At 37.8% G+C, this 22,962-nt stretch overlaps 1 protein-coding gene across 2 annotated transcripts in view; it reads left to right on the top strand.

Annotated features, from left to right (window-relative positions):
* prrg1 (proline rich and Gla domain 1) overlaps positions 1 to 21,177 on the top strand; it is a 33,218-nt gene extending 12,041 nt beyond the window's left edge. For both annotated transcript variants that reach the window (XM_008107376.3, XM_062977202.1), the window contains exons 2-4: positions 9,264 to 9,298; positions 15,972 to 16,132; positions 17,488 to 21,177. In XM_008107376.3, coding sequence (XP_008105583.2) covers positions 9,289 to 9,298; positions 15,972 to 16,132; positions 17,488 to 18,003 — 687 coding nt within the window. In that variant the 5' untranslated portion in view covers positions 9,264 to 9,288 and the 3' untranslated portion in view covers positions 18,004 to 21,177. The remainder of the gene's footprint in view (positions 1 to 9,263; positions 9,299 to 15,971; positions 16,133 to 17,487) is intronic.
* The last annotated feature ends 1,785 nt before the right edge of the window (positions 21,178 to 22,962 follow it).

Here is a 22,962-nt window from a genome sequence, read left to right as displayed (position 1 = left end):
GGAGTGCTCTGTTACCAAGTTGTAGGCTTGGTAACATGTTGGTATGGAAATGATTGCGATGTGTTTTGACATTTAAACCGTAATAGTTTACTTTTGGGTGTTCAGATTATTTAAACAAAAACATTCCTTTAGAAGTTAACAAAAATATTAATTTTGAATGAATTTGTGATTATTTTTCCTCTTTTGGATTTTTTTTGACATCCAGAGCAACTAAGGAATAGTTCCATGTAATATATTTGTTATCCTGAATCGGAGTTGTTAGACTTACTTTGTCCCAAAATGCTACAGCTATTAACAGTCCATAGCCCACAGCATTATTTAAAATTGCTCTGCCTCTCCCTTGCATTCCTGTGGTAGGTTTTTTTTTTTTTGGGGGGGGGGGAGTTTGGGGGTCAAAACAGTTTTGTACAGTCTCTTTAATAGTGGCTGTTGTTGCCATTCACTGGGCTGGTGAGCAATTTATCGATCTGGCATAAATTTGAAAACAGAATCCAGTTCAGTTGAACTAGAAAAATACAGTAGAGTCTCACTTATCCAAGCCTCACTTATCCAAGCTTCTGGATTATCCAAGCCATTTTTGTAGTCAATGTTTTCAATATATCATGATATTTTGGTGCTTAATTTGTAAAATCATGACCTAATTTGATGTTTAATAGGCTTTTCCTTAATCCCTCCTTATTATCCAAGATATTTGCTTATCCAAGCTTCTGCCGGCCCGTTTAGCTTGGATAAGTGAGACTCTACTGTACTATTATTTTTAAATTCTCCTCGTGTTGTTATTTCTGAAAGCTAGCATTTAAACAGATTTTGTTATAGGAATTCCTTGCAGATTCACGAAGTTGATAACATTTGTTTAGTTCAAACTTTTTGAAAAATGCAAAAAAAGTAAATGGTTGTAGGTGGAGAATTTAAACTTAAGTCCTTTTTTTTGCTCTCAGAACACTTGCTGCTAACCACCTTAGGTATTGCCATGGACTGGTGATATTAGCTACCAGAAATTGGTAACTTCCATGGAAATTTTAAAAAGCAGGGTTGGGCACATTGGCATAAAGCATGCTACTGATCTTCCACATTAGATAATTTAGGAATCACTGGTGTAGTGTACCCATACCAGCATGCCTTGAATTTGCAGGGAACTGCATGGTTAACTTATTGTTCCATGGGTTATGCATATGCCTATCAAAAATCTTGCTTTCTAGTTTTTAGGAAATGTCAGCATACAGTACCAGAATGAGATTTTGGTTTTCTGATTAATGCTTGAAATTAGGGAGTGAGCTCTTCTTACTTATTAGTGATTTTTTTCATCCTTATCAAAACAGAATTCAATGGGATGGTAAATATAAAATAACTTTCTAAAGACTTTTGTACAGTGCTTGCTACCCACCATATTTCGTGAACATTGAGACGGTCAGTATAGTATTTGGGGTGGGGGGTGTCATATAATCCCTCTACTTTTTTTTTTTACTCTAGTATATATCATGGCTTTGATATAAATATGCATCCAGGGAAGGAGGCTATTTTTTATAGCCACTCAGAGCCCAACAATATAGCATGAGAGCCAGGAAGAAAATTCTTTATGTAACTATTCTCCCCACCCACAAAGCTATCAAAAGCCAAACATTGCTGATAGTAAGGCCACCCAGACATGTAAGAAACTTCGGAATCAAGGTGTGTTAGGATGCTTTAAATTGTGGCCCAGCATTTTATATTGTGTGAAGTGCTTTAAAATTCCTTGTGGGATAACAATATGCATTCATTCTAAGTAAAGGTATAGTAGAATCTCACTTATCCAACATAAACGGGCCGTCAGAACATTGGATAAGCAAAAATGTTGGATAATAAAGAGGGATTAAGGAAGAGCTTATTAAACATCAAATTATGTTATGATTTTACAAATTAAGCACCAAAACATCATGCTTTACAACAAATGGATAGAAAAAGCAGTTCAGTACACGATAACATTATGTAATACTTACTGTATTTATGAATTTAGCACCAAAATTTTGCAATTAATTGAAAAAATCACTACAAAAACATTGACTACTAAAAGGCAAACTGCGTTGGATAATACAGAACCTTGAATAAGCGGAGCTTGGATAAGCGAGACTCTACTGTATTTTCCTATCAATAAAATTATTTGCTTTTGTGTCTAACTGTTGCTGTCTCTTAAATGTGACACTGACAAATATACTGGGATTGTCTTTGACAGACAATAGTTGTTGAACAAAAAGTCCCTTTAGTTAGTTTGGAGCAGGAAATTTCATAGCTGCAAACTGTGCCGCGTTAACTATTTTTGACATTTGCTTCATTTTGACCTGAATGAATTCTGAAAGAACAGAACTTTCTGAAATGGTTAAAATAAAATAAGATTCAGTAATCACGTTGGCACATCATAATAATACATTAATTATGACTTCATAAACCATGAGAAGGCCCTAAATGGCTTGTGTATTATTAGAGATTTTGTTTTGTTTTTCTGGCGAAAACAGCTGTATTAGAAACACACCCTTTGTCTGCTTCAGTATTGTACAATCCATTATAGGGCACAGTGGGTGTCAGTACAGGTGGACAGGTATGATTGAGGGTCATATGAAAATTGTGGATTTTCCAGTACAGTAGGTATAATGCACATGCCATTTCCTGTATGGTTGTTGTGCATTCACTCAGTTTCTGAGCAATGTAAAGAGTTTGGAGCCATAGATTGTACAAGTAAGAGCAAGGGAAATGGGGCCAATTCTTAACATGAGGAAGTGCATTAAGTTAGCCACCATATTCCTGTTTTCATGGAAAATCCATAGCCCACCAGTGGAGCTGTATACAGTACAGTGTTCCCTCACTTATCATTGGGGCTAGGTTCCAGGACCACCCACAATAAGTAAAAATCCGCGAAGCAAGGATGCTATATTTATTTTAATATTTATACATTATTTTAGTAGTTATACACTATTTTAAGTCTTTATCAACCAATCGTGTGTTGATAAATTGCCTCCTTCTCCTGTTGCCGCTTGCGCTCCTTTTCTCTCCTTTTGGCTTCTCCTTCCTCCCTTCCTTAGGCTGTAAATTGTAATTTTTTATGATTTATAATAGTCTTTTAGAGTTTATTGAAAAACCACGAAACAGTGAATCCGCGAAAAGTGAACCGCGAAGTAGTGAGGGAACACTGTACATCTTATTTTTCTAACACACTGCTTTAAAATTCCATTTTAAAAATACAGGCATTCAAAACAAATCTCATAATTATGTTTATTTGTCACAATTGCAATCCAGTGACTTACCTAGGAATAAAAAAACATCAAACTCAGTGGTACTTATTTCTGCTGTGTAGGTTTCAACTTGTGACAGTACATGCCAGGTACCTTATTACTGTCATCCTTCTCAATAGGAGCTGTAATCTTTGAAGACACTCCCACCCCCTTTGCTAAGTTCTTGCCAAGGAAGAATTAGTGAAGATTTCTTCTGGCCCTGACTCCAAGTTTCCACTGAAATGTACTTTCACAAGTATACTGAGTTTGACCTCTGCCACAGATATTGTTTGAGCTCCTTGTTTGCATCATGGCCAAGTGATAACGACATAGTGACACAGAACATGGCAGAAAGGATTGATTTTTCATTTAATAAACCCTGCCATTAAAACATGACAATAGACCAAATATTGAGGACAGACTGAAGGAGTAATTTTTCTTTTAGCAACCTCCTGGTGAAGCTCTCATAGCTATTAGGATAGAATAAAGGTCACGTATCTCTGATTTCCAGACACAGGGTTTGCTTTCACACGTAGTCCATCCTCCATGGGACTCCATAGAACCAAGACTAAGGTATTCCGATTCTGGTGAGATGAAAGCAGTTGTTGGGGGGGGGGGGGGTCACTTCTGGCATTTGCTTCAAGGAGATACAGTCAGTTCCAGCTTTCATAAACAGTAGAATAGTAAAAAAAATCCATTTTTAATATAAGATGCATCCACAGAGAACACAATTAAAAGGGAAATATTTTCCCTCTTCTGATGACTGATTTCAGCTATCGGCTGGCAAAGGAATTTGCTGGCACAACTGAGCTCCTAGCTTAGAAAAGTCAAAACTGGAAAAGGGCAGTACAGTCTGGTCGTGTGAAATGAAGCAATTAAGTCTGGCAAACCTTGCATAAGTAAACAAAAGACATTCTGAACTTTCTAATATGAATTTTTAAGAATTGAGTTAGTTCTCTAAATTTAATAGTTTTAAAAGAATATTTGCACTTTTACTCAAAACGGCCATTTAAAAACAAGTTAAGAACTTGAGTTAGAGCACAAATATTATTTTAAAACATCAACTTGATTTTTGTGTAATTTTATGGTAATTTTAAACAAGATAAATCTCATTTGTCAATGTTGAGAGATTACTTCTGTTTGTGATTCATCTTGGTGTAATTTTAGTGCATTTTCAAAACAGGTATTCATTTAACATCAGTTTTTAGTTCGTATCAAAGCTTTTGAGTTGGCGAAGAAAATTAAATATCTGCATTTTAAACACTTTAATTAACTAACTTGTTTAGTGTAAAATATTATTTTTAAACTGCTGGGTTTTTTAATGTGGCCTGGGAAAACCAAAGTCACAAAATAAAAAATAAAATGTTAAAGTGGCAAACATTTCTTTACTTTATTGTTTTCCCTCAGCAGTACTTTTATGAGTGCTTAGTTAAGGTTGTATTTCCTGTCTCTGAAATTAACAGGGAAAAACAACAAAAAATAACTTTGATATCTCACAAGAATTTAATACAGTCATCTAAACACCCTCAGTTTGGTTCAGAACAATAAGATGTCTTGTACATGAACAAAAGCACATCTGTTCTATTGGTAGAAAACATGTACCTTATCAGATGGTGAAAAATGCTTAGGGTTTTTGTTTGGTATTTTGACATAAATCTTTTGGGAAGGGAGGTGGATTCTTACTGAGATTCTTACTAAGTGTATTACAATTTCATTGTATCATTTTTGGTACAATGAAATTGTAATACACTTAGTAAGAATCTTTAGCCTATTTCCCCATCTTTCTAAAACTTTATGCTTACTTACTTAGGTTATAAGTAATGCAAACTTTACACAAAGTACCTGATGGAAAGAAGATACATGGTAGGACTGTGCACATACTCGTTTTCTAAAATCGAATTCATCTGATTCGGTGTTTTTGTTTACCGTTTTAGCCATAACTGCACGGGCGGCATGAGGGTTTTTCCCCCCGGCCACAACAAATAACTTGGTGCCGGAATCTGGGTGATTTCACCAGTATTCGGATTTCCAAAGGCAACCTTGTGTCACACAGAGCATTAGTCATTGCGCACACGGGATTTCTTGTGGCCCCTGCTGACTGAGCCAATTGCAAGAAGGAACTGCCTCATGTGTCTTCTTTCCAAGTTGGGTCTATAAATACTGGGAAATGCATCTCCATTTTCCAGTCGCATCCTGGCTATATGTGAGAGAGGTTGGGTTGCTTGTTCCAGTGCTTTGCTGCTCCCTCTGCTTTGCTACTTCTGTTGGCTTGGCTTGCACTCGTTTTCATTGCCTTAGCTGCTTTGGATCACTGTTTGACTTAGCTGCTTTGGATTGCTTCATGCCATCATTTCAGTCTTCCTTTTTAGTCCCTATTTCTCTAGGGAATTCAGAGTGGGTACATTTTTTTGTGGATGGCTGTTTTAAAAGTTTTCAGTTGTTTTTTAAAGGCTTAAATGCCTTGGGAGGTGGTAAAGGGAAGGGAGAGGTTAGACTCCCTTGAGTGCCTATGGGAAAATTTCTTTCAATCTCTTCCATCCCTCCCCAGCTGTATCTATCTATCTGTCTTCTGCTTATGCTCTGCCCTGCACCTTCTTTCTCCCACAAAAATATACTTTAAAAATTACAAAAAAAGCCATTCTCCTTCACCTTTTTGACACTCTCATTTCTTTCCCTCCCCTGCCCTACCTGTTCAGGCTTGTGTATCCCTGCTGCCTCAGTTCATCTGGCTTGTGTGTGCGTGCATGCATGTGTGAGTGTACTCTCAGAGGGCTTCTACCTGCCCCACTGCACCAGCCTAGCAGTAGCAGTCTTCCTCACCCGAAACACTTATTTTAAAAAATTAACAATGTCCTTGGAAGTTGTTTGTAATGTTCACGCCTTTGACTCACTCACACACTCTCTCTTCCCTGCTGCTGCTGCTGCTCCTCCCTGTGGAGACATTCCAGAGGATAGGAGGAGGAGCTTTGGGTTTGTTTTTTTTATAAGGATATTTTATTTTAAAAACCTTGAAAAAACACTAAAAACGGTGGGATGACCCAAACGTAGGGGGCTTGCAGTGGTAAATGCATCCTCCTAATGTGGCCACTTTTCTCCCAATAGCCTTAAAAATGATGGAAAGGGGAGCCCTTGGAGCCTCCCCATTGCCCCCCATGCCCGGATTGCTCCCGAAAAGTCGGCTGCTGTCCTGAAAAACGATATATCACCCATTCCAAATAATGAAAGTTCCCAGAAAACACATTTGGGGGGAGGAGAGAGGTGTTAGACAATGGCACAAAATTCAGGAAGGATTTTTCCCTAGTACAGACACTTTGCTGTGATTGTGTTTGGCGTTACTCCCATTAATGTTTCACTTATATATTATGGCATATGACTGTTGGTTAAATAATACATTTCTGACTGGTAATAGCAATATAACGGCTGCACTTACCTGCACTTATCAGTTGACACCTTAAAGCGTAATATCGTTGAACATAGTAATAATGTTCCAAGGAGGGGCAGATTTGATAGTAGATCTGTTATTATTTATTTATTTATTTATTTGCAGTATTTATATTCCGCCCTTCTCACCCCGAAGGGGACTCAGGGCGGATCACATTATAACACACATAGGGCAAACATTCAATGCCCATAAACACATCAAACAGAGACTGAGAGACACACGCAGAGGCAAGTTAACCTTCTTGTGAGGGGATGTTCGATTCTGGCCACAGGGGGGAGCAGCTGTTTCATCATCCACACTGACGGCACTTCCTCATTCCAGGTCGTAAATTAGTTAATCTTGCCTCCCCACTTTATAAGTGGTACCTTATCTCCTACTTGATAGATGCAACTATCTTTCGGGTTGCTAGGTCAGCAACGAGCAGGGGCTATTTTTTTTAATTGTTTTATTTTTTGTTATCAAACTGTTTCAGTCAAAAGATGTGTGCCTTATTATGAACAGCAGTTATATGGGTTTAGAGGATTTCCAATACTTGTGACTTTGGGTCATAAGGTTTAACTAATCCTAAAAGAGTGAAGAGAGACATAAACCCATCAGGCATGATTCAGTCATCTCTGATGACAATCAGACAGAGAAAACTAGATGTCAGTAGTGTAGCACTCAAATTTTAACCCAAGTTCTCTGATGAGCTCCTATGTAAACACTGAAGAATGCCATAGCACAGTGACAGTCTCTGGAAAAATCCTGGTGCTACAAGGAAACTATTGTTTCATTAGCCCCAGGTTCAATCCAGCAAGATAATGTGACAAATGAGATCAAAGGGTTGGTGAGGCGTCTTGGTATACCAACAGGGATATGCTTTCTCCCTGAGTAAAGGTCAGCAAAGTAGAGTGATCAGCATTGTTTCCACACCAAACCTGGATCTGAAGCCAGTTTGAAATGAGCCAGGATAATGTATATGATATACAAAATCACATCAAACTGTGTTGAAGCCATCAAGTTTTCTAGTCTAAAAATGTTTTGGGGTAATGTCCCATTATCCGGGTGGAAGCCACAAGGGGGCACTAAACAGAGAAGGATAGTCCATTTTACTGCAGGGGAGAAGGGGGTTGAAGGAGTAAAACTATTTCCTCGTTTCCCTGTTAATTCCTCTCACCCATGCCACCGTCATCATCAAAGCAACCATCGTTTATGACATGGGAAATGGGAAGGGGGAATAACCAATGAAAATGGGGAAAATGATTTTCTTCCTTCACTCCCTCCCCCCCCCCCCCCCCAATAAAATGGACTATCTTGTCTAGGCCCCCTTTCGGAGTCTGCCCAGATAATGGAACACATCACTGGTGACGAGGTAAAAATTTCTCTCATAGCAGGGACAGGCAGTTGCTTATAGAGAGTATTGCCAGCCTTGGAACACGTTGCTTGCAAGAGCTCAACTGGCACAGCAGGGCAGTGTATGTTTTATGCCTGCTCTGCACATTTCCATATGAGTGCTCCACTGGGAAAAGTTAAACTACATTCCTCCGCTCCTTTCTGCCTTTTCTGCTCTCATGGTAAGCTCTTATGTCTGCAAATGTCATATGTGAATGACTGATAACATGTAGTTCTGAGAAAGTTATATTTTTTTTTCCTTTCAACTGAAACAGTTTTTCATGAAACTAGTTTTTGTTTTAGGATTAGGTCTGTGGCCATTTCAGTTTGTAAAACGCCTTAGGAATTCCTCATTGTCTAATCAACCATACTAACCCTGGAATGTATAACCCTGGTTATACATCAAAACAATCTTTAATTTCCAATATAATCTTGGCTCCCAAAAAATAAAAAAGGAATCTCCTAAACCAAAGCGCTAACTAACTAGCAAAACACAACATAAGTACATTGGGAGTGAAATTCACAGTAAAAGGCAATTTTTAAAAAGTGAAACATTCAGTGGCTAGCGAACCCCCCGAACTGTTACAGAGTTTCTGAATTATACTATACAGTCATTCATAGATTCAGCTTCATTACGGGATTGGACACAACCAGTTCTGTAAATACTGTTGTGTTTGTTCTTTAAAATATTTGTGTTCGATTCCTCATTGATCTTACCCACTATGTTAATACTTTAGAGCTTATGTAATGTGTGTCATCATCAACAATGTTTTTAGTACTTAATAGCTATAGAAATTCTTTACTAGTATGTTAGCCATTAGTAAATAATCATTTAAAAAAATCTATCACACAGGCTCTATGGGCTTTTCAATGCAATATTACCACATTGTAAGGAGCTTGTCCCTTATTGCTTAAGGATGCCTTTTCGTAGGAAACCCTGAAGACATTGAACAATTGTCAGTCATCTATATAGGGACTCAATCACTGAAAGAAAATTTAAAATTGGGAAGGGAGGGTCTTTGTCCTCCAAGGAGTGATAGGATGTGTGTTACCATCCCCGAACTAGCACTATATGACTGTCCTTTTGCCACATTCCTTTAGAATAGCATAGCCTGTAATATGACAGCATTTATGTCATCTGTAATAGTGCTTCCTGACTGGCTTTTCTCTCCATATTAATATGAATTGATTTCCTTCTTGTGTTCCAGGAATTTTTCGGAGACAGTGCTAATTATGGACAACGGTAAGCCTTTGTGTGTGTGTGTGTTTATGTTTCATAAGGATTTTATTGGATAGTGTGTAATGTTAGAGCAATAATTTGTTCCAATGTATATGTGTGTATTTTCCCTCCCTAGCCTGTAATCTTGTTTGCTTATCTGAGATGAGATTGGTATGCCAGTACTAGAATGATAGCACAGTACTTGTGATGCAGAATTGCAAGCAGGCCTCCCCACATCTGGCACTAACAATGTCTATATATCAAGTTGCCAGAAGCCACGGAAATCCAGCTGTACACAGATGCCCTTCTCCAAATCCTACACAATCATAGAATCACTAGCTGTGCCAGGCCACGCGTTGCTGTGGCGAAGTCTGGTGGTCTGGGAAATAAAGTATTGAGGAATTGGTGGTAGTTAAGGTCAAGGGTAAAGGTTTCCCCTGACATTAAGTCCAGTCGTGTCTTACTCTGGAGGTTGGTGCTCATCTCCATTTCTAAGCCGAAGAGCCGGCGTTGTCCGTAGACTCCTCCAAGGTCATGTGGGATGACTACATGGAGCGGCGTTACCTTCCCGCCGGAGCAGTACCTATTGATGCACTCACATTTGCATGTTTTCGAACTTCTGGGTTGGCAGAAGCTGGGGCTAACAGTGGGGGCTCTCTCCGCTCCCCCAATTCAAACCTGTGGCCTTTCGGTCCAGAAGTTCAGCAGCTCAGCGCTTTAACACGCTGCGCCATCAGGGGATATTATTTCCTAAAGGTTGTGAATATACAATATTTCTGATTGGGTTTTTTTTGTTTCTTGGAGGCAAGTATGAATGCTGCAATTAGGAAAAATGATTAGGATGTAATGGCCTTGCAGCTTTAAAGCCTGGCTGTTTCCTCCCTGAGTGAATTTTTTGTTGGGAGGTGTTAGCTGACCCTGATTGTTTCCTGTCTGGAATTCCCTTGTTTTCAGAGTGGTGTTGTTTGCAATATTTTATGTGCTTCTACTGTCTGTGGCCCTGAGAAAACAGGATTTTCCAGACTTTGATGATGGGAATCCTTTGTTGGGTGGTGTTAGCTGGCCCTGATTGTTTCCTGTGTGGAATTCCCCTGTTTATTTACTGTCCTGGTTTTAGAGATTATATTGTTCTGCATTATTCTATCCCAGTAATTATTTCATATTAAAGAAGAATCTCACTTATCCAACATTCGCTTATACAATGTTCTGGATTATCCAACGCAGTCTGCCTTTTCATAATCAATGTTTTTGTAGTCAGTGTTTTAAATTCATTGTGATATTTTAGTGGTAAATTTGTAAATACAGTACAGTAGAGTCTCACTTATCCAACATAAACGGGCCAGCAGAACGTTGGATAAGCGAATATGTTGGATAATGAGGAATTAAGGATAACCCTATTAAACATCAAATTAAGTTATGATTTTACAAATTAAGCACCAAAACATCATGTTAGACAACAAATTTGTCAGAAAAAGTAGTTCAGTACACAGTAATGCTATATAGTAATTACTGTATTTATGAATTTAGCACCAAAATATCACGATATATTGAAAGCATTGACTACAAAAATGCGTTGGATAATCCAGAACGTTGGATAAGCGAGTGTTGGATAAGTGAGACTCTACTGTAAATACTACATAGCATTACTGCGCATGGAACTACTTTTTCTGTCAAATTTGTTGTATAATATGATGTTTTGGTGCTTAATTTGTATAACGATTACCTAATTTGATGTTTAATTGGCTTTTCCTGAATCCCTTTTTATTATCCAACATATTCACTTATCCTGCCGGCCTGTTTACGTTGGATAAGTGAGACTCTACTGTATATTTCTAATCTTATATTATCTGCTCAGAACTGGATTATATGAGGCTCCTTCTTCACAGCTGCATAAAATGCACACTGAAGTGGATTATATGGTAGTGTGGAGTCAAGATAATCCAGTGCAAAGCAGATAATATAAGATTAGAAATGGGTTATATAGCTGTGTTGAAGGGCCTTGAGTCTACACTGCCATATAATCCAGTGCAAATTAGATAATCTGTGGAAGAAGCCTAAGTGAGGCCTAACTCTGCCTGTCCCCTAACTGAAACCTGGCTGTCCCTTGGTTGCTAGGCAACCAAGTGGGCAGAGATTAGCCCTCTAAACTGGCAGCAATTGGATAAAAAAAATTATTGCTCTCCCTCTAATTAGGACTTTATTTTTCTTTTCTTTTTGTTGTATCAACCTTGAGGCGTGGATGATGGGTTGTGTTGTCAAATTTTGAGGTTGGGGGGCCTGTACTTTTGTTGTTTTGTGAATTGCCGTGATGCCATCACTCTTTTATATATATAGATAGAATCATAGAATAGTAGAGACCTCATGGGCCATCTAGTCCAACCCCCTGCCAAGAAGCAGGAAATCGCATTCAAAGCACCCCCGACAGATGGCCATCCAGCCTCTGCTTAAAAGCCTCCAAGGAAGGAGCCTCCACCACAGCCCGGGGGAGAGAGTTCCACTGTCGAACAGCCCTCACAGTGAGGAAGTTCTTCCTGATGTTCAGGTGGAATCTCCTTTCCTGTAGTTTGAAGCCATTGTTCTGTGTCCTAGTCTGCAGAGCAGCAGAAAATAAGCTTGCTCCCTCCTCCCTATGACTTCCCTTCATGTATTTGTACATGGCTATCATGTCTCCTCTCAGCCTTTTCTTCTGCAGGCTAAACATACCCAGCTCTTTAAGCCGCTCCTCATAGGGCTTGTTCTCCAGACCCTTAATCATTTTAGTCACCCTCCTCTGGACGCTTTCCAGCTTGTCAACATCTCCCTTCAACTGCGGTGCCCAAAATTGGACACAGTATTCCAGGTGTGGTCTGACCAAGGCAGAATAGAGGGGGAGCATGACTTCCCTGGATCTAGACGCTATACCCCTATTGATGCAGGCCAGAATCCCGTTGGCTTTTTTAGCTGCCGCATCACATTGTTGGCTCATGTTTAACTTGTTGTCCACGAGGACTCCAAGATCTTTTTCGCACACACTGCTGTCAAACCAGGCGTCCCCCATTGCATAGGATGCAGGAAAGTAGTCAAATCACACAAGCTTTTGGGACCAACAGAAGCTTTTGCTACATCAGAAACTCTACATGTGAAACCTTTATCTCATAATTTTTACTACACAAGAAAACAAAACACAACAAGCAGGGAAGATAAAATTCAAGGTGCTCAAATGTTGTAGAGAATGATGAAAGTCATTCATAATGAAGTTATATCAATAACACTATGTAACAAAATTTGAAAAAAATATGTTCCTGGTTTGAAAGTGTTATTTTCTGTTTAATTGTGCAGTACTAACTTTGAAAGTAGTTGCTATACTGCAGAAACTTGGTTTGTGTGGCTGCCACAAACTGTTGAATTGGTTGAGACTGTAGCAAATATTCATTGAAAAACTATAGCAAAATGTGCTGCAGGATGTCCTGCAAAAACAAAGATTTTGCAGTTTAATTTAAAAAAATCATGTTTTAAAGATAGAACAAATTAAGAAATGACATTTATAACCCAGGAACAAAGGTCGTATTACATAGTGCAATCAGAATTAGGGTTGGTAATGTCTTGGTTAATTCGAATGATCAGTAAAGGAGGTTAGGAAATGTATTGATGTGAAAAGAGAAAAAACCAAACATCTTTAACAGCTCCAATGTTTTCCAAATATTTTGTAGATTTTTGTGGTTAGCTATATTTATATGTAAAATAACCTATTTATAAAATACAGTTTTGATTTGCCACAGATCTGCTTATCAGTTCTTTCGCTGTTATATTCCACAGTGGAAGCAAAATATATTCATAATTCTACTATATGGAGTTAAATTGGCTATATGCATGCAATTCTACTGGTTCACGTTCTGATGAGTATAGGTTGAGGCTAGTATCAAAAATGCCTCAAGCAATTTTGTGTGTGTGCCAACAGACTGATTATACCACCTGCTTCTGTTGCCACATGGAAAGAAACACTGCATGTTCTCCCACTTAATGAGATGGGATACTTCGGCTTCCAGTCTTGTTTCTTTACAGAAGTTTCAAGCTTGCTTGTGTGGAACTCTGGTGCCACAGCTGTTAGTTTGGTTCTGGAGACAAAGTATGAGAGTGATATCATACTTGGGGGTTTACAAATCTTTAAAGCCACAGAGCCTTTTTTGAAAGAAAAGTTCCTCATGGAGCCCCAAGAAACTTTAGGACTTGGACACAGGGGCCACATTGCATTTTAAAATTTTGCAGATGGGCTGGGCCAGTGATGGATAGATGGAGAATGTTTGTGTGAACTAATTGAAAAAAACATGAACAAATTCCTATGCACACTGCACATATCTTGTTTGTTGTGCAAAAAGAAAGAAAGAACAATAAAATATTTAAAATGAAGAACAATTTTAACCAACATAAACTTAACAATATTTCAGTGGAAGATCCCAGGGGCCTTTGCAATAATAATAATAATAATAATAATAATAATAATAATAATAGTTGTTTTTCTTCATCTTATTATTATTATTATTTTTATTATTATTATTATTATTCAAAGACTCTGGCAGAAACAGTACAGGTGGTCCCGGTGGTGATCGGCACATTGAGTGCCATGTCAAAAGATCTCAGCCGGCATTTGGAAACAATAGACATTGACAAAATTATGATCTGCCAACTGCAAAAGTCCACCTTACTGGGATCTGCGCGCATCATCCGAAAATACATCACACAGTCCTAAACACTTGAGAAGTGTTCGACTTGTGATTCTGTGATACGAAATCCAGCATATCTATCTTGTTTTCTGTGTCATACAATGTTGTGACAATAATAATAATAATAATAATAATAATAATAGAAGCAATCCCAGTCCAACCTGATTCTACCATTCAGTAAAAACACAAATCAAAGCACCCCCAACAGATACCATCCAGTCTTTGAAATAATAACAGTAATAATAATAATAATAATAATAATAATAATAATAATAATAGGAGCAACACCAGGGGCTACTCAGCCCAACCTGTTTCTGCCATGTAGTAAAAGCACAAATCAAAGCACCCCCAACAGATGACCATCCAGTTTTTGAAATAATAATAATAATAATAGGAGCAACACCAGGGGCCACCCAGTTCTGCCCTGCAGTAAAAGTGCAGTCAAAGCACCCCCAACAGATGGCCACTCAGCCTTTGCAGTAGTAGTAGTATTTGGAGCAACTCAAGGGCCATCCAGTCCAACCTGCTTCTACTGTGCAGGAAAAGCACAACAAAAGCGCCCCCAACAGATGACCCCTAGGCAGGGGGAGCCCCCATGAAGCCCTAAGGGCTTAATGGAACACAGTTTGAGAACCACTGCACTAGTAGAAACAACTTTATAAGGATATAAACATTAAATCATATGTTTAAGAAATAAGTGAATAATGTGTGAAGTAGATTAAATGTACTTAAGCTTGTTTGCCAGAGGGTCTTACCCAGATACTAATAGCTTTCCCTCTAACCAAATTTTCCAACACTTATCTCAACCAGTCTTTACAGTCAGTAGTGTTCATCTGTTTTCAGCTCTTCTTGCTATTTCTGAATTGATTCAATTTTCAGGCCATAATTGCTGAAGTTCCTGTATTCAGAAGACTACTTGAAATCGTCTTATGCTGAACTGTTCTTAAAACTTTAGCTCAAACTTACTACAAGGCTTCCTGTTCGCCACAATTACCAGCTCTGGCCTTCAGACCTTCCAGTAGGGCATTCTCCAGCTGGAAGGCTTCTCTATTTCTGAAGCCAGCAGCTCTCTTCCAACAAACTATGAACAGATCTACACTGACCACTTAAGTCAGTTTCAAACTGGTATTGAAGAAAGTGATTTCACTGTGCACATAGGAACCAGTTTGAGGCCTGGATTGTGATTTCATAAACCACTGAACACTGATGTGTCTTTCTTTTGCGCACTTTTGTGAGTGTTCGTTGCCTTGCTGCCATAACATTAAATGGTCAGTGTAGATGGGGCTTATGACAACCAATTCCAACCATTACAAAATGTCCTTTTTTTACAGAAGAAGGTCATAACCTCTAGCCAATCATGTTCTTGAAGTTTTTTACAGTTTTATTGGCCTATAGTCATTTGATCACTGGAGGGAAGGATATTAGAGGCAAAGTTGAAACATCATGAGAATACAGGAAAGCTTGGAAGAGATCATGATGCTGGGGGAAATGGAAGGAAAAAGGAAGAGAGGCCAACCAAGGGCAAGATGGATGGACGGTATCCTTGAAGGGACTGGCTTGACCTTGAAGGAACTGGGGGCGGTGATGGCCGACAGGGAGCTCTGGCGTGGACTGGTCCATGAGGTCATGAAGAGTCGGAAACGACTATGCAACTGAGCAGCAGCAGCAGTCATTTGTTAATCCTAACTAGAGTGGGCTCACTGACTCCATCGGATTTACATAACTGATGCTTTACTGCTGATTTACCATTTAGTAATTGATTAATTGAAGTCGTTCTAATTGCAACTGGAAACCAGGCCTCTGTTTTTCTTCATAGCATGCCTTGCATTCAGAAGCAGTTCATTTTAACTATGAGTAATAAATTAATCAAAAGACTCAAATTTATTTCTGAATAAAATTATTTATTTTTTTGCTCCAGAAGATTTGTTTCATTCTAAAATCATTAAAAATATGAATATTACAACTGTAAGATACAATAACGTTCTTGTTTCCCACAGTGTTCCTCACAGAGGATAGAGCCAATTCTGTCTTAAAAAGATACCCCCGGGCCAATGGACTTTTGGAAGAACTAAAGCAGGGAAACATTGAACGTGAATGCTACGAGGAGCGCTGTGATAAGGAAGAGGCAAGAGAAGCATTTGAAAATGATGAGAAGACAGTAAGTTAGCTACTGCAAATTAAAAAGTCCACTGCTTAGGTTAATATTTCACATGGCCTTTTACCTCTGAATGCATGATACAAGTATGGAATCTGATCTATCCAATGTGTTGCCATATTAAAGAGTGGATATAACTATAAACAATACTTTAATCATCAAATGTTTAGTGCAGAAATAGAGAAAGTTGAGCACCCACAACACAACCCATCATCCACGGCTCTAGGTTGATACAACAAAAAGAAAAGAAAAATAAAGTCCTAATTAGAGGGAGAGCAATATTTGTTTTTATCCAATTGCTGCCAGTTAGAGGGCTAAGCTCCACCCACTTGGTCTCCTAGCAACACACTCAGCCCAGAGGACAGGCACAAGAGTTTGGAGAGACCCCTAAGGGCCATCCAGCCCAACCCTTTCTACTATGCAGCAGGACACAATCCAAGCATTCACAACACATGGACAACGTATAAATACTATACAATACTACACAGGGACATAGACCCCCTCTACCCTCACCACTTTCACAGTACACAAACAACCAAATGCATACTAAACATAAAGACAACCATACAACAGACATTCAATACCACCACTACCTCAACAAGTTCTCACCAACACCACCAGACAACGCCACAGCAACGCGTGGCCGGGCATAGCTAGTATAATATATAATTAATATTATTATATTGTATTAGTAGTAGTATACAGTCAGCCCTCCATATTTACGGGTTTATCTCATGCAGATTTGATTATTCACATATTGATACATTTTTTTTCTTGAGGTCCTTGAAGATGATTCAGTGGTCAGTTTCTGCCAGAAGTCAGTGACTGAGTCACACTGAAGGATGTAGAGGACAACCTTATTTTGAAAATTCTAAGTCCTTCAGCACAATTCTATAGTCAATTTCCAATGGAAGAGTTGCCCTGGAGAATCTAGATATTCCTAGAGAAGCATTCTCCCAGGTTAAAAAAAAGGATAGCAATTTTTATTTGTGATTTTCCATTTTTGCAGGGATCCTAATCCCCTTATGAAAATGGTGGGCTACTGTACTGGCCTTTCAAGTTAACAACATTGAATGTATTTCCCAAGGGAGAAAAACACTAGGTTTTTGACACTGCAGTTTGTTTACCTTTACATTTCTCATGGCATTTCTCTTGCCAGCAGGAGTCAGAAAAATTTAGGCTCCAGACTATAACTTCAGCACTCCAATGAGAATATTTTGGAATGCCAAAGTTAAGAGGTGAGGTGTCAAGGAAATATCTCATATTGGAGTAATATCTGTAGCAAATGCAGTCTTTTGCTGTGAATGTCAGTAGAAATCTTTTTCATCTTTCAATTTTTCCTTCTTCCTTGTTTTTAGATGGAGTTTTGGAAGGAGTACACACATGGACTTCATGGAGAAAGTAATGTAGGACACAACTGGTATCCATTTTACCTTGTGTTCCCGTTAATCATTGGCCTTTTTATTATTCTTCTGATAATATTTCTCACCTGGAGGTGCCTGTTCAGAAAGAAAATGCGTCGAAGGTCCATGTATGCACATAGCAGAACCAGAGAATCCACTGGTAACACAACCATTGGTGATGGTAGAAGTTCCCTTCCTCAGCCACTCAGCATACTTCATTCTCCCCAGGAAGAGATGTTTGAAGATAATGGACACTCCCCGGGATATTTTAGCTACATGGATGGGCATGCAGATTCAGTATCAATTAGGCTTTCAAGCTGTGACCCCCCACCATCATATGAAGAAGTTGCTGGTGAAATCTCTGGTGAAATTGGCATGAGAAGAATTCAAACTGCAAATCCCTTGGATCCGCCTCCCCAGTATGAAGACATCGTGAATAGCATGTCAGTACCTCCAGTTACTATCAAATGATCCAAGAGGAAAGAATACCTGCTCGTTTCTTAGGAGGATTTTTTAAATTAAAAAAACCTTAAGACTTTGAGCACCTTATTGCAGCTTGATGTTTATACCTATAACAGTTCTTAATTCATTACACCATTTTCTCTTTTATTGCAGATTTAGTTTGCTTTTTGAGATTTCTTGCCCTCCCCCAGAAAAGGAAAACAGTCTGCAATAAACATTGTGTATAGTTCCAGAGGTGTCATTTCAGTTGATTGGTATTCCTTTCTATATTGAAAGTGGTTTTGGAGTTGCAGACATAAAGGGCTCAGTAATAACAATACTAAAAGGGAATTGAATCAAAATGGCTGTTTTTTCCAGAGCCAAACAGAAACAAATAAATTACTTGGCACAGAGGGTTATTAACCAAAGAAAACCGATGGCCATAAGTAAAGAAATAGGAAATTGTTTTGAAATATGCAGTATATGGGTCACTTAACTGGTGTGTTTAAGCACTAAAGGTATTTTTCTTGGGAAGTTACTGAACATTTCTAATATTGGAATGTTGGAACCACATATTGACAGTCACAATTAATTTTGGTCTTCTCTCCCATGCAGTTAGAACCATACCTGCCTACTGCAATAGCCCCCTTCTCTTTCTTACTCTAGGGTCCAATGGAAGTGAATCTAACCAGTATTCAGTTGCATCTCAGCAATTTGCCAACATTTATATTGGTTTTCTTCCTTTCAAGTTAGGAGATGGATCACTGTTCTGGGTTGCAATATTGAGCTCTGAGTTGGATTTGCTTTTTTTACCTCAACAAAGAAGTTCCTTTAAAGATAGCTGTTCTCTGTTTTTTTGTGTGCTAACTTTTAAAGGCAGATCAAAATACTATATTGATAGGAAATTGAAAGTGAACTCTTTCAGGACTTGTTTATTGGTATCGGATTGTAAGTTGTTTTGCAGATGGATGATGCATTTCAGAAATTACTCCTCACAACACTAGTGATGCCCTCAAGTGACATCAGTTGCGAACAAGTTTGACAGTTACAAATCTAAGTCTTATTTTAGTACAAATTGCATAAGTCTGAAATAAAGATATGGTATGAATGAAAGACAAAATCTTTTCATGTTAGTTTAGAAAACCATTAGAAATTGTTGGTATTCCTTTAAAATCTGATACAGTTAAAATAAAATCAGAGTTTCCAGCCTGCTACTTCATTGTGACATAAAATACTCTAGAGCAGTGGTTCTCAACCTGTGGGTCCCCAGATGTTTTGGCCTTCAACTCCCAGAAATCTTAACAGCTGGTAAACTGGCTGAGATTTCTGGGAGTTGTAGGCCAAAACATCTGAGGACCACTGCTATAGAGGTATATTTTTTTCAGTGGGCATCACCTTCACTCCTACATTTTCATGGGATGATGACATAAACCTTTAAGAAGTAAAAGAATAAGGTGGTCAGGGAAGAAAACTATGCTATTCGTAGAACTTGAAAGTAAAAGATTAAACGAATTGAGCTCTTGATCTGCTTGTTTGGTAAAACATCATTTTTCCTGTGGTGTTCTCAGTGAGACTGTTAGAATACAAAATCAGGTTTTTGTTTTTATATGAGACTGTTTTATATCTGCTGTTATTTGAAGTGGGTATATTTTCTTGAACTCTGGAAATAACTCATAATGGAAATAACTCATTAGAACCAGGTGGCAGTGGTTTTTCCAAGTGTTATTAAATGAAACAGATACAGTGTTAATTTTACATCATTACATATAATTATCCTCTGCATTTTTCCCTTTGCTTGTCTGCACTTGCTGCCTTGTGTGTTCCCACTTTGTTTCTGCCCATTCTCAGACTTCGGTATTTGGATCAGTGATAGTAGTTGTTGGCACTAAACCAAGAAAAAGCCACTTGAATCTGCTCATATATTATACAGTACTATACCACTGAATGTCATTTCTTGGTTTCCAACAAGGCATATCTGTATTTGCCATGTGGGAATGGATAATTTTTACTTTTTTTCAAGGGCCAGCTTTCCTTCTTGAAGGAATTAATCATCCTTTCTCTAACAGGGAAGTTTTTACTTTCCTGATTGTGACCCCATCTCCCAAATAGCAATAATTAATAATCTTGATGAATCTTTGCAAGCACTCAAATATACATGGACAACAAAGTCCATTCAGTAAGCTTAACTCATTTTGGCAGAGTTATTCTTCAGCAAACTGCTTAAGCTTGTTTATGTCAATTATAAATGAGTGTATATGGATACATAATCACCTAAAATTACTACTGCCAAAAAGGTTTATTTATAATATGCACAGGAAAATTTTGACAAGTGTTCATAATATGGTGTAAATTTGGTCTTTTGAGTCACATTCATCTAATGACCCATTGTGGGTGATCCAGATGACTGTTTTTGGGTTTGTTTGTTTTTTTAAACTTTGCTACAACACCCTTAGCCAGAATTGGTTTATTCTTCTGTTAAGGTGCTTCATATCTATTCTACAAATTATTTGTGGTGCAGCAGAGAGAAATCTAGGCTTCTTGGCAATTATGTGGTTGGTTTCTTTGTTGCTGTACACCAAGAATAAAAACAGTATGAGTTTTTAAATAACTCAAATACAAATATGTGCTTTTACAGTACTTCAGTTTATTCCTACCTTTGTAGATTTTTTTCCTTTTATTGCTGTGATTCCATTTCTATGAACTATTGAATCTGAAATTTCCTATTAGAATATTTTTCTGCTTTTCCATTTTGATTTGATCAAATTTATTAATCCAACATACAGCAATTTATACAGAGCTTTTATTTTTTCATTATATACTTAACTATTTTTAAATAAAATTATTGCCTTGCAATGTAATATAATAAGACATATAACCTCACATCTCGGTGTTCTAGGTGTTTGAATGTGTTGTTTTCTGCTACTATTAATAGTTCAAACATAGAGAATAAAATGGCATTATCTTGTGATGTTCTAAATACTTCTAAATTACTACAGACCAGTCAGAATGTAGAAACTATTGTTTTTCCAATAACTGTTTGACTCCTGTGACAATTTGTTCATTCTTTAAAATACATAAATAACCTCAACTTGACTGCAGTATTAAATATTTTTATCTATGGTTTACATTGAGATTGTGCTATTTTAAAAATACTTTGGGAGCTTTTATGCTAAATAAAGTTGGCTTTTTCTTTAAAAAAAAAAAGGTGCCTCAAGGTTTTTATTTTAGCCTTGTTTTTTATCTCAAACAGAAGGATATGATAGTTTTTATTTATTTATTTATTTACAGTATTTATATTCCGCCCTTCTCACCCCAAAGGGGACTCAGGGCGGATCACATTGCACATATAAGGCAAACATTCAATGCCATAACATAGAACAGAGACGGAGACAGACGCAGGCACGGGCGGGCCTCGAACTCATGACCTCTTGGTCAGAGTGATTTGTTGCAGCTGACTGCTAATCAGCCTGCGCCACAGCACTGTAATATTAAAAAGTACCTTAATCAGAACTTCTTTCAAAATAATGATATTTGAAACTATGGTTAATTTCCTCTATGGTCTCTTTAGGAATCTCTAGGGTCCCATCTGCACTGCCATGTAATGAAGTTCAGAAAAGGATTATATGGCTCATATAATGCAGTTCAATTCAGTTAACCATAGGGTTGCACAGGAGGACCTCAAGATTCCTAGAGACATGTTCTCTCAGTATAAAAAAAGTTTTTTCCCACTCTCAGGAGAGTCCTGTGCCCCTAACTCTAGAGAATGTGGAACACTGAGCTCATTATCAGATCATTTATTGCCTTTGTCAGAATAGCTAGATCTGAAAGGGAATGGTTGCATTTCTCTTGTAAATTGAATAAATGATGTGTTGCTACTAAAAATAGTATCCCTTTTAGTGAGGGAAGTGCATGAGGTATGAGTCATAGCTTTTAATTCATGAGGACTGCTGCCGCATCAGTCTACACTGAGAAGTTGTGCCCTTCATGTTGTTTTTGCCATCAGCCATTGTCTGCTCACATATGGAATTCCACAAATGACTTTCCATATTATCATGCTCACCGATTTATTTTTCAGAATAAATACTTTCCTTGGCACAATAGCCATTGGTGCTGAAAGCCATGAAAACTGGATTGTGCTCTGTTTAAAAGAATAATAAGGTTGATCGTGACTAAACTGAACAATAATATGGATATCAGGCTCTAACTCTTGGTAACACTGATTCTTTTTTCTCTTCTTTGATACAATTTAAGCCAAGAGTCTGATGCAATAGCACACTCTCACCTTAAGCTATAACTGCTTGGCTTGTGATAAAAACCAATCAATATGATTTCCTTAACAGCTGCTATTAAAAGGTTGGTTTTAAGTTTCTGAGCAAGATCATGATTTCAGGTAAACATTGGGAAGCCTAACAGTTTCTGTGCACATTGTTAATTCCACCATTTAGTTGATCTTTAAAAATAAATTGCCCTCTTCAACTGTAATAAGATATTAAGTAAGAGATACAATTAAGTAGGTTTGTGTATTATACATTTTAATTGCTTCTCTAATTGAAAATGATTTAGACTCAGTGTTGTTACATAGAAAGAACAGCACCTAGAAATAACTAGTTACAAACCACCATTAATTATTACTTTCGGTAAGTCATAAGAAGATAATGATACTACATTTGAAATATAATATAATAAGAAAGATAAAAGTTATTAAATGAGTGTACGAAGTACTTTCTTTAGTGACTTACATTACTTGAAAATGTATTCTGAGAGGCATCATGACATAATTGTTTGCAAAATTTCTGGAACAGTTTCCTCATATAATACAAGGGCCTACTGTGGCTGTTTATTAATAATTTAGTTGCATATAGGTCTTTAGATTTTATTGCAGAGTCAAAAAAAACTAAGATTACATAGACTTCTGTTATTGGTGACATTACTTTGTTGTGTCACCAGATGTCTCCCTTGCATTTCCTAACCATTTCACACGGCCTGACT

The sequence above is a fragment of the Anolis carolinensis genome, chromosome 3 (assembly GCF_035594765.1).
Source record: "Anolis carolinensis isolate JA03-04 chromosome 3, rAnoCar3.1.pri, whole genome shotgun sequence".
NCBI classification, from domain to species: Eukaryota; Metazoa; Chordata; class Lepidosauria; order Squamata; family Dactyloidae; genus Anolis; species Anolis carolinensis.
This window is presented reverse-complemented; position numbering and strand designations above follow the sequence as displayed.